Source organism: Dicentrarchus labrax, unplaced genomic scaffold (genome assembly GCF_905237075.1).
Source record: "Dicentrarchus labrax unplaced genomic scaffold, dlabrax2021, whole genome shotgun sequence".
Taxonomy (NCBI): Eukaryota; Metazoa; Chordata; class Actinopteri; family Moronidae; genus Dicentrarchus; species Dicentrarchus labrax.
This window is the reverse complement of record NW_026136717.1, coordinates 2,218,938-2,235,126: the sequence shown is the minus strand read 5'-3', so window position 1 is coordinate 2,235,126 and position 16,189 is coordinate 2,218,938. Positions and strand designations below refer to the sequence as shown.

General features: G+C 38.3%; 1 protein-coding gene across 23 annotated transcripts; it reads left to right on the top strand.

Moving 5' to 3' along the window:
• Positions 1 to 4,330: 4,330 nt before the first annotated feature.
• cd68 (CD68 molecule) lies at positions 4,331 to 14,373 on the top strand. 23 transcript variants are annotated; one of them, XM_051428586.1, is made up of 9 exons: positions 4,331 to 4,489; positions 6,624 to 6,697; positions 6,806 to 6,848; positions 6,891 to 6,986; positions 7,051 to 7,172; positions 7,558 to 7,677; positions 9,041 to 9,110; positions 9,484 to 9,657; positions 11,790 to 14,373. In XM_051428586.1, exons 1-9 carry the CDS (start codon positions 4,441 to 4,443, stop codon positions 11,927 to 11,929), a joined length of 888 nt encoding a protein of 295 aa, XP_051284546.1. In that variant the 5' UTR covers positions 4,331 to 4,440; the 3' UTR covers positions 11,930 to 14,373. The 23 variants fall into 23 exon arrangements, with proteins under 23 accessions (XP_051284546.1, XP_051284544.1, XP_051284545.1 ...); XM_051428584.1 differs by having other exon boundaries at positions 6,785 to 6,848; XM_051428585.1 differs by lacking the exon at positions 6,806 to 6,848 and adding an exon at positions 6,743 to 6,764 and having other exon boundaries at positions 6,870 to 6,986.
• The last annotated feature ends 1,816 nt before the right edge of the window (positions 14,374 to 16,189 follow it).

Below are 16,189 nucleotides of genomic sequence, written 5' to 3'. Positions count from 1 at the left end.
GGAGTATTTTCCTTTTATGGGATTGTACAGTTTCCTCTCGTTTGTCGTCATGAAAGGCGGGGCCAGTTAAGTTTGCGGCCTCAGGATTGGTGGACAGTGACCTCATTATCATAACATTTTCCCGGGAAATTAAACCAATGGGGAAATTGAAAACACATATCTACCGTAGTTTAGACGGAGACCAAATTTGACCTTGTGTTTTTGTTTCATATTAGAGCGCAGCAGCAACTTTAAACCTTAAAGTCTTGTTTTGGCATACAGACATTATGAATATATTTGATAATTAATCATCAAGTTGTGTTTCCGAGACAGAAATTAGTCAAATTGAAATTTTGTCATAATTGAAAAATAAAAACCAGTTTTACTGCAGTATAGTTCTGCATTTTTCATTAGTTTTAATTAAGTGTAGTTAAGTTTCAGGTAGTTTCCAGAGTGGGTTTCTTTTGTTGAACATTTTTTAAAATATTATAACCTTGGTTTACGTATATTATTATTGTACCAACATTTTTAACAACATAAGAATTAAGATTTCGATTTTTGCTGTTGTTGATATTTCTTCTACATTTTGTACATAAATTTGGCCTTAAACTATAAATGTCAACAATAAATTCTCTAACTATATGTATTAAAAGTGTTCTAAATATTTATTTTTCACATTGAAGTACTTGACAGACAGATTTTGGGGGGAAAATCCTGTACCTTACTTCTACTACTACTGCTGCTATATTGCAACTGGATAGTGCCTTTCAGTAGAAAACTCTCTTTTTTTTAAATTTAGGGTTTATTTTCCTCAGACTGTCCCTCCAGAGCCACAGAAGACATTCTACTACAGTTTTTCAGGCAGAGATGGGGAGATGGGTGACGTTTGCAACAGAGCGATTGCAACTAGTCTTATTCCTCTAATCAGAAACATGCTAGCGTGATGACACTCATACTGCACATATTCATTTAGACCCTATCAGGAAAACAGGGGAAAAAAACATGTGCTTCTGCATTTATTCGAAAATATCTAGATTTTGGAGGTATGAAAGTAATTTTTTCATGAGCAGTATTTTTGTCATACTCTTCTGACTTTTTGTATGAAAGAATCAAAACTTAGTTTGAATCATTGTGTTTTTTGACTCGTATGTGTCAAGGTCAGCGTGTCTAGCTGCCACATGATGTTTTGTCATGGCTTATGGGGTGGGGATGGTTGCAACAAGTTGTTGCAAACTAAGCAGCCATATCAAAACAGAAATCACAACAGTATTTTTGAACATGAAGTGAGGTCAAGTTCACCCAGTTTGCATTGTAAGTGATTACATTCTTCCTGTCGCACGCTAAAGTATATGTGCAAGTGTAACATCTGCTCATTGACTCAAGGTAGGTTGCCTCAAAGATATTCTACACATAAAAAAAACCTCATAAAGTAACTGTTATTTTGTAAATATTACCATGTAAACAAATAATATGATAATAGTGCAAAAGACAATTTAACAAAAGTTAATTCGGGAAATTGAATGTATTTTTAACATGTAGCCCTTGATTGTGTTGCAACCATTCCCAGTCTCCTCTAGTACTCTATATGACTAAGAAAGTTACCTTTACTACCACAGTCAATTCAGCCTCACCCTAACCCTGCTCTAATAATGCTGATCCACTTCGTTTCCAGTAAAATTTGGATGTTTCTGTGGCATTAGCTGGAGTGAACTGGCTGTTAATGCCAGTAAATAATGAGATCAGCCAGGAACCGAGCTGACAGCACACACATGGCTCTATCCAAAGCACTTCAAAGGCTGAACACAGAGTCACAAGGTTGAGGTGAGAATAGGCCTGACTATGATAATATGCAAGTTCCTCCTTCAGACAAGCTCATAATTAAAACAGTGTCACTGTCAACCACATGCTCGCGAGTGTGTGTGCGTATTTGGGAAATATCTTATTTCCTCTTTCTGTCACATGTCAGGAAATATTCTCAGTGTCCTGTCTATTGTCTGTTGATGGCAACAGCAACATTACAGTACATCTACCTGTTTACTGCCAGTAAAGTGTAAAGATTTGATGTTTGTCAAATAGAAAAAACACAGAAAATGAATTGGCTACCATTTTAATAATGATTTAATAATAAATTGTTTTATTTTACATCAGCTGTTTTGACAGATGATGTAAAATAAAGGAAATTCTTGCAATAAAGGAAAATTCAACTTGGTGGTACCATTTATATAAAGAAGATGCATTTGAGTTTGTATTCAGATTGACACTCAAGGCTTTTACATCATGGGTTTATAACACTAACATAAAAGATGGACGACATGACAGCTTCCCACAGTGAAACCAAAACGTGTCGATCATCCTCTGGTGTCTGACTGCAGTAAATAACAACAGATGGGACATCGCATGGGCCAAACAAAAAAATCAAAGTACATGTCAAATACGTTTTTCCCAAAGATGTTTTATGTCATTTTAATTACTTATTTTAAGCTATGAAAAGGCGCCAATCCTGCAGAGTCTGGCTCCAAATCAAGTTACAAGCCAAGATGGCAGCGGCTGTTTTCGGGATATTTTAGCCTTTAGAAGTGGCGACACAACATCCATCTTTTCACACACCGATGCAAGGCATTGGGAGCAACTTTGGGGTTCAGTATCTTGCTCAAGGATACTTTGACATGTGGCACCAGGAGCCGGGGATCGAACCCACAACCTTCTGATTAAGGAACAACCCCCACTGCCTCTGCCTCTGTGACTGACATAAGGATGAGTGTTATTGTTCTTTACGTTGTTATATAAGGATAAATAATGCACTTATAGGAATGATTTGTCATGTTTATGTTCTTTCCATGCAGGAGATGTGTTGTTTCTATTAAACTTTTGAAATAACAAACTGTCAAGACGTATTTGACAGTTCATGTGTAAAATATAATATTATATGTTAAATATGCATAGGTATGTTTTCATTAGTGTATAATCACCTGAAAATAAGAATTGTTTTTGTTACCTTAGAATGAGTGCACCATGTTGAACTGCCATGTTGCTACAGTAGCCCAGTAGCCTCATTGAAAGGGAATCTATTAAAGGTCCAGTTTTTAAGACTTTCAAATGAAAGTGAAAGTGTGACAACCAACATTTCCTACTACTACCATCACACTGCTATTCTCAATACTAATTCTACTATTGCTACTATAATTGCTACCAGCCTACCACTACCAGTCATTTACTACTACTACTACTACTACTACTACAACTAACTACCAGTATGAAGGACTATAATTCCTACACTACTATTGGGCCTACCACACCATAACGATAACTACTACTATCGAGACTATGACAGTACTACTATTACTCCTACTACTATTACTGTTACTGTTACTGTTACTCCTACTACTTTAATTACAGTTGCTACCACCACTACTAGTTCTAAGTCTACTGCTGGTGCTGTTAGGACTTATTGCAGTTAAGAGTGTGTTCCCATGTACTGTAGGCTACAGGGAAGCCTAAAGCCAATTTCTTCCTCCAGTAAACTGTATGCAATGTAGGTAGTTGAGATATGATCATGGTAAATGTAGTCCTAAATCACCATGGGGCCAGTGCAGCTGTCAGTCCTGTTTCACACAGTTTCGTTTCATTCTGCTCTCAAACAACATGTGACATTTATCTCCCATTTTAAGCAACAGGCCCCCTGCCTGCTGTCTCAATAGTTTCGTTTCCCCGAACACTGATATCATTTGGACAGTTTACAACAAGTAGCCCTTAAGAAGTAACACTACTGCTTCCGGTTAGTGCTTTCAAAATAATATGTCTACAGCGTGTCTTCAAAAATACTCCAGATTACGGTAGCCTAATAATTTAATATCATAATATAATTATCATTTAACTATTATTATTAACTTAGATATTGATATATTAAGAAAAAACAGTATTATCCATGAATTTATAAGAAATATACAGTAAACAATTTTATAAGGAGTACTAGATCTGCTCTATTTGAAAAGTGTCCTGAGATAACTTTTGTTTAAGTAGGGTAATACAGCTCTGCATATAAAAAGATAGATATTTTTAGTTATGCATGTATCAAAAAGTATTTAGAATTTTTATTTTTGGCTCCCCTTTTTACCATGGACTCAGGGCCTGGAGGGCTGGTATGGGACGGCATCTGCCAGCCTTAAAAAAAAAAACCTGGCCACCTCAGTTTGGCGTAAAATGCTGTCAAATTTAACATAGTAATTTAGATCTTTAAAAATACGATTTTTTCCCTTTACTGTACATAACATAGTAGTCTAACAGGCTACTTGTTGCAACTTTATTTGACAATTAGAGATGCTTTTATTTTTATAAATCCAGCGTTTCCGGTCAGGTTTGTGCCTGCGGCAGCTTCGCGCTTGGCGCTTGTTTATCAGCGGAGGCGCAGCGCGGCAGCCGCACAGTGAACCAGTGTGAGGAGAAGAGCAGAAACTTGTCACCATGAAGACCGCTGTTGTGTTCGCTTTTATTGGCCTCTGTGTTCTGTCAGGTAAGACCCTTCTGTTTCCACTGGGACACACTGAAGGCAAAAACAATCTGCTTCAGCACTTTAGTGAAGAACAAAAAAAGTTTTGCTCCTGCGCATGAATAAGTATTCAATATTTAACAGTAGACCAGTTGTGTTGCTTTATTTAGTGACAAATATCAGAACTAGGATTCTGTTAATTATCATGTCCAGCCTTTATTATGCGTTCATCAGAAAGTCTTGCAAGCAATTTTTTTTTAATGAGACATTAGGCCTTCATGTTTTTATGAGCCCTGTGGTCACTTCCTGGATTGTTTAAGGAACAGAAATTTCCGCAGTCTTTCGATAGTGTTTCAGGTTTGAGTCACATGTCTGCTGGCAGTGTAGGCCTTTCTTTTTTTTTCGAAGATGAGTCTGCAACTTGTTGAAGCCCAAACTCCAGTGAATGAAATATACATATAAATATACATATATACAAAAATACATTTATTACAATTCTTATTAGTAAACAAATAACTTTATATTTTTATAAAAATATATTTTTGTCATGTTCACTCAAACGTTCACTATACCCTGACAGTAGTACATGAGACAGATAATCTGTGAAAACATCAGGTTCCTCCAAGAAAGATAGTTTCTCATTCCTAAGCTGTCAAGTATCGATGCTGGGAACGAGACTCAACAATCAACTATCTTTAAGACAACAGCCCAGAGTGTCTTTCTTGGCTCTGATTGGTTGTTTTTGTCCAGGCCCGGTGGATTCTCACAAATACCATTAGGAGCACTAGGAGGAGCCACAGGAACCTGATTGTTTCACAGATTATCTGTCTCATGTTCTACTGTCAGGATATAGTGAAAGGTTCAGAACGTATAACAGAAAGTTATTTTTACTAAGTTACTTTCTGCAGCTTTAAGTATGTTTAATTACTAATAAGATATCAAATCATATGGTTTAGAATTGTGCTTTTTTGAAAAAAGATTAATTTGTGCTTTGGTTGTTGTTTAGTTAATGCTCACCACTGACTGTGGGTCATAGTTTGTATTTACTCTTTTATCCCTGTGTTTGACAGCTGGCCCAAGCTCAACACAATCAGTAGCATGAAAGCGAGAACAATTTTCTCTGAGTGAATTTCTTTCTGATTTCTTAAGTCCTCTATGACAGTAAACGGAATATATGAAGGTTGTAGACAAAACAAGACATTTGAAGATGTCTCCTTGGGCTTTGGAGAACATTTTTAACTTTTAATTTTTTGGTCGAAACAACTAATCATTAATGGAGAACATAATCGACAAATTAATGAAAATATATTTATTTAAAGTGAACCCTCTGTGTATAAAGCCCAGTCACCAGTTCTATCTGAATCCTAAAATGAAACATTTAAATAACCACTGAACCTGCAGAGTCATAAATGTGCTGGCAGTGTCTGACGTCAACATGGAAAGCAGCCGCTATTAAACTAAATGAGTGTGCTGTTTTACTGTTTGTATGAAGTTGCTCACAGTTCAAAGATCAATAGTTCTAGTCAACAACCAGTAAAGCTGCACTAAAGTGTATTTCTTTTATATTAACAGTGAATTAAACGACCGTGTAATGTGAAAGGGGTTACTTGTACTAATAAACCCCCAGAGAATTATCACTGAACCATGCTAAAACAGGCTGAAAAACACCCTAGAGTGAGAGAGTTTTGTTTGGATTCGTTGTTATAACGTAGTCAAACTCCAGTTATAGTCGGGGGGAGAGAGAAAACATCTTTTCCATGGAGAAAACGTTCTTCTTTGTTCTTCTTTCAATGAAGAAATACTCTCCATTTCTGATATAACTGACACTAGCAGCATCTACACTAACCTCTTTAGCAGCCACCATTGTCGTATTCGAGTGATCAGTCATTTCTCACACACAGCTAGTGTTAAACCACGTCCGTAGCTCAAAAAGTAACCGCCAGTGGTTCCTCACAGGACGCTGATTTGGTCCACCAAATGGATTCTTGCATGATTTCAGCTGCCTCACAAGTTTAATCAAATTAGGCTAAATTGTGCTATCATCAGATACATTTCCAGCAGCAGCAGGCAGACAGAGTCAGCGACTAGCTGGGTAAGAAGATCTAGCATCTACATTGAAGATAATTACTTGTTTCTCCCTTTGTTTTTTTGACTGAAGCACTGTCATTGGCTGAAGACCTAAAGAAATCCAAACCTTCTGCAACCGTTTCCCCTGCGGGTGAGTTTTCAGCGATAACTACAACCACAACTCCCAAGCCTACAACCACAACTCCCAAGCCTACAACCACAACTCCCAAGCCTACAACTACAACTCCCAAGCCTACAACCACAACTCCCAAGCCTACAACCACAACTCCCAAGCCTACAACCACAACTCCCAAGCCTACAACTACAACTCCCAAGCCTACAACCACAACTCCCAAGCCTACAACCACAACTCCCAAGCCTACAACCACAACTCCCAAGCCTACAACCACAACTCCCAAGCCTACAACTACAACTCCCAAGCCTACAACCACAACTCCCAAGCCTACAACTACAACTACCCAAGCCTACAACCACCACTCCCAAGCCTACAACCACACCTTCTCCTACACCTACTGCCGCGGCCAACGTGAGTGTAGGAAACTACACTCTGCTTGACGACAAGAAAGTGATGTGCGTGATGGCTCAGATGGCGCTACAGATCCGACTGGCAACACCAAAGGTACACTTCATTAGTCAAAATAGATACAAGAGCCCCAGGAAAGAGTTCCGTGGTCTGGCTTGAGCAAATTTGAATCTTGAATGTGCATTTAGGGATTCATTAAGCCATGTAGAAATTCGTTAGCATGGAAAGAACTTCCTGCACGGACCTCTGACTCAGCTTTCAGCAACGCATTGTCAGCATCCTATTTTTAGGAATTGAGAAAAGGTTTTCATGCAACTTTTGATTTCCTCATTCCGGTGGGTTTGTGGAAGGTTAGATTTGTGTCATCTGTGTGGCACGTGACAATTGCTTTTCCTACATGACAAAACAATAACGTTTCTCTAAGTAACAATGCAGTTGACGTGGTACCTTCTGAAACAAGTTCTCTCTGTTCATCTCTCAGGCCAATGGAACCTTCATTGTTCAGCCGAACATGGTCAAAACAAAGGGAACCTGTCAGGACACCAAAGTTAACCTTACCCTCGCATTCAAAGAGGGTTTCATCACCTTCACGTTCAACAAGGTATTTTGATTTCCTATTCATCACAAACGTGGAAGTATAATCTTCAAACCTTTGTCTTTGATTTGGCATTTTACGAAACGTCTTGGCTAATTTCACATAGAAAATGGGATCAGAGGAGAATTTCTAAATAACAGGAAGTTTAGTTGACAAGCCTGTTCTAAGAGCATGTGACAGGATGACTGCCTCACACCGCCTCATGCCACAACACTATGATGATTATGGTTTTCCAAGTTGCAATCCAGATGAACAGGTTGTGAATGTTAAGCTTAACACCAGTGTATCAGCATAGTACCATTATCTCACACTGATTATATTTGCAAAGGCCCAACAACCACTGGTTCAGTAAGTGAAAGGAAAGATTGTGATTAAAACCCCAACCCTACTGTGAACAAATAATGTTGAAATATACAAGAACCTGTATAGAGACGAGATAACCTAAAAATATAGTTGTACATTGTGTGTATCAATCTATTCAGTTATGTTACAAGCATAACTTCCAGTATGGTAGAAAGTCCTTCTAAAATCCTGCTCAATGCACAATTACTCGCCTTTGTTGAAAAGACAACCACATTTTGAAGATAGTTAAAAGTTAAAAGTTATAAGCGACATATAGCTATATAGTCACATCTTAATTTAGCTAATGTCAGCAAAACACTAGCTAATTAGCTAGTTAATCTACATCAATCATTAGCTAGCTAATTTACATACATTGTTTGTTAGCCACTTAACTAACCTTTTCTAACATTAGCTAACTTAAGATGTGACTATATACAGTATGTGTACAGTATATATTTCAACAACATATACTTTATCAATTCAAATTCAGATGGCTTTAGTGGCGTGACATAACACTGTACATATTGCCAAAGCAAGCATGTAGATTTTTTAAAAAGCGAAACATTAATTAGAAAACATACTTCGGCAAATACAACAAAGGGACATACTACATTTTTATTTATTTATTTTATTAACCATCCACAAAATGTTGTCTTTTCAACATTGACTAGCCTAGCACATAGCATATCTAAGAACAGGAAAGGAGGAAGTTGACCATGTTTCCAAAAGGATGGGACTTAAGAAGGGTCAATTTCTTGGAAATTTGGGGGCTGTTCAAATCCCGCAGACCACAATATGGAGTGTGGACAGGTAGCTTGAGAGGTGCCAGTTTCACCTCCTGTGCACTGCCGAGGTGCCCTTGTGCAAGGCAACCTAACCCCAAAAAACTGCTCACAGGCACCCATCACTCCACCATCTCTCTCTCCCTGTTGCATGTCCACAAGTGTGAAGTGTGTATTACTCCATGTAGCAGCTCTGGATAACAACTTTGGTAAAAAATGTTCCTGTATTTCTTTTATGTCCTCAGAGTGTTGCTAATAACACCGTCTACGTTGACACCCTGTCTTTTAGCCTCTCCTACCCCTTCAGCAAAGGAGGTAAGTCAGAAATACTCACATTTGATTCCAGTCAAGCTACATATGATTTACCATCACCTTATTGATTCAACTTTAGGCTCCTCTAATTAGGTCACTGCGTGTGCACTGCTCCGAGCTCCAGGTGGGGCTTGTGCAAGACTGGCAAATATTAACAGACAACAAGTGTTCAAGAGCCAACAACTTCCTTGTTTGTGTGGTGTAAAAATAATCTGTGAAACTACTGTTGAGCGCGTGGTGCCGGGAACAACCGACCTGCTTTCAGTAGAATGTGGTCTGACAAGTTCAGTCTATTTCTGATCATCAGTATGTGTTTTTTTGGGAACTATCTTTTAACCTGGAAAGAAGTGAGCATTGCTTTGTCTAACTGTTGCAGGTAATGGCGAGTACTCTGCCAACAACAAGTCAATGCAGCTCTTCCCTACAAAGATCGGACACTCCTACTCCTGCAAGAATCAGTCACTCTACATGGGCAATGGACTGTACCTGGAAGTCACTCAAGACCGGATGCAGGCCTTCAATCTGACCAAGAGCAACGAGTTCGGCTTGCGTAAGTGTCTCCATGTAGAGAAATTCCTCAGGGAGCAATAAGAACTCATTATCAATACATGTAGCTGTCTCTTAAATGCATTGTTAGATCCATTCATGTAAGCAACACAATATTCTGCAATGTGAAAATACTCACATTAGAAATAAAAGTCCTGCATTCAACATTATATTTCACTAAAAGTATTAAGTGAAATATAAGTGTCATCAGCAGAATACACTCGTCCTTTTAAAGACCCACAGTATTACATAAAAATTGTGCAACAACAGTAGAAGCCTGTCCACTTGTGTGCAAAACTAAGATCAATATTTTCTGTGACTGCTGTATACTGTTGTCTGATAAATTATTTAAAAATACATGCTGTGAGCAATTGTGCATATACCCTCACAACTGTCACACACTGCAGCATCATGATGAATTACATGCCAGTCTATCATGAGCGACATGCTGTAAAGTGACACTTATTATCAGTGCAAAAAAAAAAAAGCTCAAGGCTAAAGCATGCGCAAGCTCTTTTTTATGTAAACAACCAACCAACGACAGACTGCTGGTGCAGTTAGACTGCAGTCAGACCTGCTATTCCTGGTCTGCAGGTGGCTCGTGATCAGTGCTACGGAGGTCATGGACAAGCGTCTTACCCAACTGATAACTGATTAAACTGTGATTGCCGACCTCACCCTGACATCTTTAGAATAATGTGTAATAACTCTAATAATTAATAAGTCTACTTTACATAATAGAGGAAGAGTTACAGAAAACCCCACTCTTATGTGTCTTTCAAATCTTACAGACTTTGAACTAGAGGTTGGCGATATATATCGTTTGCGATAATATCGTTGTTGTTTTGACGATGTGCAAATTTCCATTATCCAGTATTTAAATGTTGAAACGCACGCGGAAACTCCTCACATCCACTTAATACACGGTGCATTAACGCTCTCTACAGCATGGCAGGATTCAGTCACACCACTAGTGGGCCTACGTGATCACATGACCTCTCGCTAGCATCCTCCTTGCAACAGTTTAGCAGCGCGTTGTGATGGTAGAGAGAAAATGCAAACACCTCCAGTCCCTGAAGCTACCGGTACTTCAGATGATTTAGTGCCGAGACGTGGGTCTACCTCTCTGGCATGGAAATGGTTTAGTTTCGAAAAGACTTTTTTAGCGCAGCGCTCAGAGCGCTTCAAGTTGAAATCTGTTCAACTTTTAACACTGCTGGGCGCTCGGAAAATGAGTTTTTGAGCTCTCAGCGCTAAAAAACGCGTTTGGTGGACACAAGCCCTAACTCAGACAATTCCAATCACATTTTAAAGGATATTGACTGATTATTGTTATCACCAAAATCCCCAAAAATAACTAGATATTATTTTTTGCCCATATTGGGATGGTACAATCAATCATGGAGGAGTTTTCAGAATTACTGACTTAAAGCTGCTTAAAAAATAACTTTTTGTCATATTTGCTGAAACTTTCACTATATCCTGACAGTAGAACAAAAATCTTGTTCCTCTGACTCCTCCTAGTGCTCCTAATGGTATTTACAGCAATCCAAAGGGCCTAAAAAAAGAAAAGAACCAATCAGAGTGCTGTTCATTTAGATTTGTGGCTTAAAGATAGTTGATCATTGAGTCTCACTCCCAAAGCACCGGGATGTTTAACAACATGCAACCTAAACTTGAAAATGAAATTGAATTTTTGCAACTTTTGGATTCCAACTTGATTTGAGCTCATTTTATTGAAAATAAAATTGCAATAGCCTTTTCATGATCCTTTTTACAACAGTCAACATTTATATGGCCGGCCTTCTTGCAAAAGACCTATGAGAATTTCATAGGAGTTTTTATTTTGGTAGTAATTATGTGTCTTCAAATAAAAAAATGAAAATGTTATTAATATAATGTATTAATATTTGTATTCTGTCACCCATGACAAAGAGTTGTTGGAACTGAAATTTTAAGTAAAACTAACAACATTTTGTGAATTAACAAACAATCTTGGTAAAACAATTTTAATTGACACTGACTTCATTTTTACATTAAGTATTTTGTATTTTGATGTTTCCTGTTAGTGATATTAGATGCAAATCTGATGTGTTTATGTGTGTGTGTGTGTGTGTGTGTGTGTGTGTTTTCCAGCTGACCCGTGTCCTGCTGACCTGCCCAACTACAGTGTTGCCATTGGGGTGGGAGTGACATTGCTGGTGCTTATTGTGGTGGTGGTGGTGGTCTACCTGCTGAGCCGCAGGAAGAGGGCCGATGGCTACCAGTCTCTGTGAGGGAGGCTGGGCAGAAGTCAATCAGGGGTCACTCCCATTATAAACAAGGGTCAGTGAGGCTGTGATCTTTCTCAGGAGCTAAAGGGCACTTCAACTAAATGCTAACCTGCCATTTTTCTGTCCTTTTGTCTGTGGTTTACCCAATTTACTGTATTAACAGTTGTTTTAATTAGGGGTCCTATGTATGGAGGCTTTAGTGTGACACTAGAATAGTTGTAGAACTGAAAAGTGTTTTATCATAATCAATTAATAAATTGATCCATTTAAATGCTATTATAAAATGATTAAACAAATTAGCACAACAATTAGAAGTTGCACTGATAAATCTAAAGTAAAAAAATAAATAATTATTAATTCTTCTATTCCATCTTCAAATACTGAATTAGTCATTTAATTTTAAAGTGGAGTCACCATTTTTTTCTTCAATTTAATTAACTTCAGATAAACTTGAAGTTGACACACAAAGACATAAGCGATGCTTAAATTGATCCCAACTCAAGATGTTAAAACTAAATTACATTTAAATGAAAATATTTAAACTGTGTGACACAAATTAATTGTGTGAGAAAATATGGTTTAAGAAACATAACAAATGAACACAATTAATGAAGAAAACAATTATTAATTCATCATTTATAGAGAGATTGAGGAAATTCTCATTTCTGTTGAGTTTAATAATCCATCACTTAAATACTAAATGAATTAATCATTTTATAATCCCCTTTGTTTTATTATTCCTGTGGCATACTCTGGACTCCAATTTAAAACAAAATGTTTTATTTTCAACATGCCAATAGCCAGTCATTATAGGTGAGAGTGTTTGACCCCAGAAATGTATTCTCATCAGGGTGGACTGTGAAATACCATCTCTGTGCTGAGACACTAAAAATCTTGATGTTAATAATGACGGACTATACAAACTGACATCTTCAGAGATAAAACTGACCAAAATATTTCATTAGAATCAGTTGAGGTTATTTTTTCCCATGGACAGACAGTTTTAATACCTAACATTGGCTCCTTTAATCAGTCTAACCCCACATCATACATTACAGCAGTGGAATCACAACGTAAAATCAAATGAAGTCAGATTTTAACAACTTTTTCATCTAAATTATATACAGCTTGTCTCAGCAAATACACAATAAATTTCATTTAAAGTTTTCTTCTTTGTATTGGGATGATGTGTTTACATGTTTTTTTATTCCTTTGTTTTTTAATGAATCAGATCTTGTGTATTCTGTCATACAGGAATTTAAAAAGAAGGGAAGTTATCCAATTGCTCACTTTACAGGTGATTACACTGAGTGTGTTTGCATTATGAATCAGCAGAAAGGGAACATTTGCAGGACGTTTGTCAGGAAATATTTCTCCCTGGTCAACAATACTTGCACTGATTGCTGTCTTTATCATACTATGTGTAGCCAATGCTGTGTTTTGGTAGAAATTAAGGGAGGGGCCGTCTATGTGGGTCAGTAATGATTCTAGTCTGATCCTGATTAGATTTGTAATGGAGTCCATCTCTCCTCTACCGCCATGTCTTCTCTATTAAAATTAATAGTTTGACATTTTTGGAAAAACGCTAAACCACTTTCTAGCAGTTTATCTTGTTTCCAGTGTTTATGCTAAGCTAACCTGACTGTCTCCTGGCTTTAGCTGCATTTATAAAATTAAAGTGGTCTCATCTAAAGCAAACAAATTTCCTAAAATGTCAAACTGGTCCTTTAAATATGCTGACAGGCGGACTGTGCCATGCCTTAAAACATTTTTAAAAAATAACTTTTTGTCACATTTGCTGAAACTTAAACTACACTAAACATTCAGGTTCCTCTGGCTCCTCCTGGTGCTCCAAATGGTATTTGCAAGAATCCACCGGGTCTGTAGGAAAACAACCAATCAGAGCCAAGAAAGATAGTTGACTGTTGAGTCTCATGCCCATGACATCAAATATTGAAGCTGGGAATGAGACTCAACGATCAACTATTTTCAAGCCAGCGTCTTTCCATCTTTCTCTGCTCTGATTGGTTGCTTTCGTTCAGTCCCGGTAGGTTCTTGCAAATACCATTAGCAGCACTAGGAAGAGCCAGAGGAACCTGACATTTTCACAGATTAAATGTCTCATGTACTACTGTCAGGATATAGTGAAAGTTTCAGAACATATGACAAAAAGTTATTTTTGTAAAAGCTTAAACTTAGTAGCTGTTCTGGACAAGCCAAACCTCTTAGTGCTCAGTAGCTGTAGAGGTCGGACTTGTTGAATCGATGAAGGATCAGACCAGTTGGTCATGGCTACAGTTCCAGGTTTTGTCCATCAGGTGATGCTGTGAAGTTAGAAATGGACAGAAATGAGGGACCTTACTGTATGTACAGTTAACCACAGTGTGTGTGAGCACTTTTACCTGTTGTTAACTTCTTGTGCCAATAAAGAATGATGTATTTCTAAATGTGTGTGTCTCTGTATGATAGGGGCGGGTGGCTCAGAGGCAAAGCAGGTTGTCCTCTAACCGGAAGGCTGTGGGTTCAATCCCCAGCCCCTGGTGCCACATGTGGAAGTATCCTTGAGCAAGATACTGAACAACCCAAATTGCTGCTGATGCTGTGCATCTGTGTATGAATGAGTTAGTTTCTGTTTGATGGACACCATCACTGAGTGAAAGGGTGAATGTGGTGTAAAAGTGCTTTGAGTGGTCGGAAGACTAGAAAGGATCCATTTACCATATGTCTATGGTACTCAATCTAAATATTTTATTTACTTTATACTTTTATACTACACTACATTTCTGCAGGGAATATAAAATAATACAATTCAATTCAATTCAATTCAATTTAATTTGTATAGCGCCAATTCATAACAGAAGTTATCTCAGGACACTTTCAAATAGAGCAGGTCAGACCGAACCAACATAATACAGAGACCCACAGTACCACCAAGCAAGCACGGCACAAGGCAGGAAAAGCCTGTTAAAAGGCAGAAACAGGACAGACCGGCCAGTGGGTGGCGCTGTCCACCAGTTGGGGGAGAAGAGGCACAGACACAGACAGGTGCACAGCAACAACAGTATGGCAATGGCACAAGCAGACCAGGCAGGAGGCCCACCAGGACGAGAAACCCGACGAAAGCACAGAACCCGGAGAAGTGGAGTAGTAACATGCATTAAAGGAGAAAGTGCAAAGAAGAGAGTAGCTCAGTGCACCATGGAAATCCCCGAAGTCAGGCCTATAGCACAAACTAAGGATGGTTCAGGACTCACCGATCCAGCCCAACTATAAGCTTTACAAAGAGGAATGTCTTAAGCCACCGAAGGGAGGGTGTCGCCCCGAACCACAACGGAACGGTCCAAGGAGAGGAGCTGGTAACGAAGGCCGGCCCGTCTACTTAGAGACTAAGGAACCACAAGTAGCCCAGCATTCAGAAACGTAGTGTCAGTGGGGTAAAGGGACATGAGCCTTAAGAAGAAGGGGCCACCAGAAGAGCTTTAAGGTGAGGAGGAGGATTTTAAATTCAATTCTACATTTATAGGGAGCCAGGCAGAGAGCAGTACAGGAGAGATGGATCTCTTTCAGTTCCTGTCAGTACCGCGCACCTGAATTAATGGAGCGTTTTAATGGACTTATTGGGGCAACCTGATAATAAAGAGTTGCAGTAATCCAGCCTGAGTAACAAATCATGGATTATTTTCGCATCTGTCGGAAGTATGGCTAATTTTCTAATATTACGTAATGAAAGAAGGCAGTCCTAGAGGTCGCTTTATGGGAGTTAAAGACAAATCCGATCAAAGAAACTCCAAGATTCCACAGTGGTCTAAGGCCAAGTTAATGCCATCTAGAGTGACTATATCTTTAGACAATGAGTCTCTAAGGTTTTGGGCCAAGAACAAGAATCTTTTTCGAGTTTAACATCAGAAAATGCAGGTCATCCAGGATTTATGTCCTTAAGACATGTTGTAATTTAGATAATTGATTAATTTCATTGGGTTTGATTGATAGATATAACTGCGTATCATCTGCATAACAGTGAAAGTTAATGGAGTGATCCTAATAATGTTGCCTAAAGGGACATATAAAAGTAAATAGTATGGTCCAAGTACAGAACCTTGAACCCATGACTAACTTAGTATTTATGGAGGATTCATCGTTAACATGTACAAACGAGAACGATCTGATAAGTATGACTTAAACCAGGTTAGGGCAGTTCCTTTAATGCCAATTTGATGCTCAAGTCTCTGTAAAAGAATATCATGGTCAATGGTGTCAAATGCA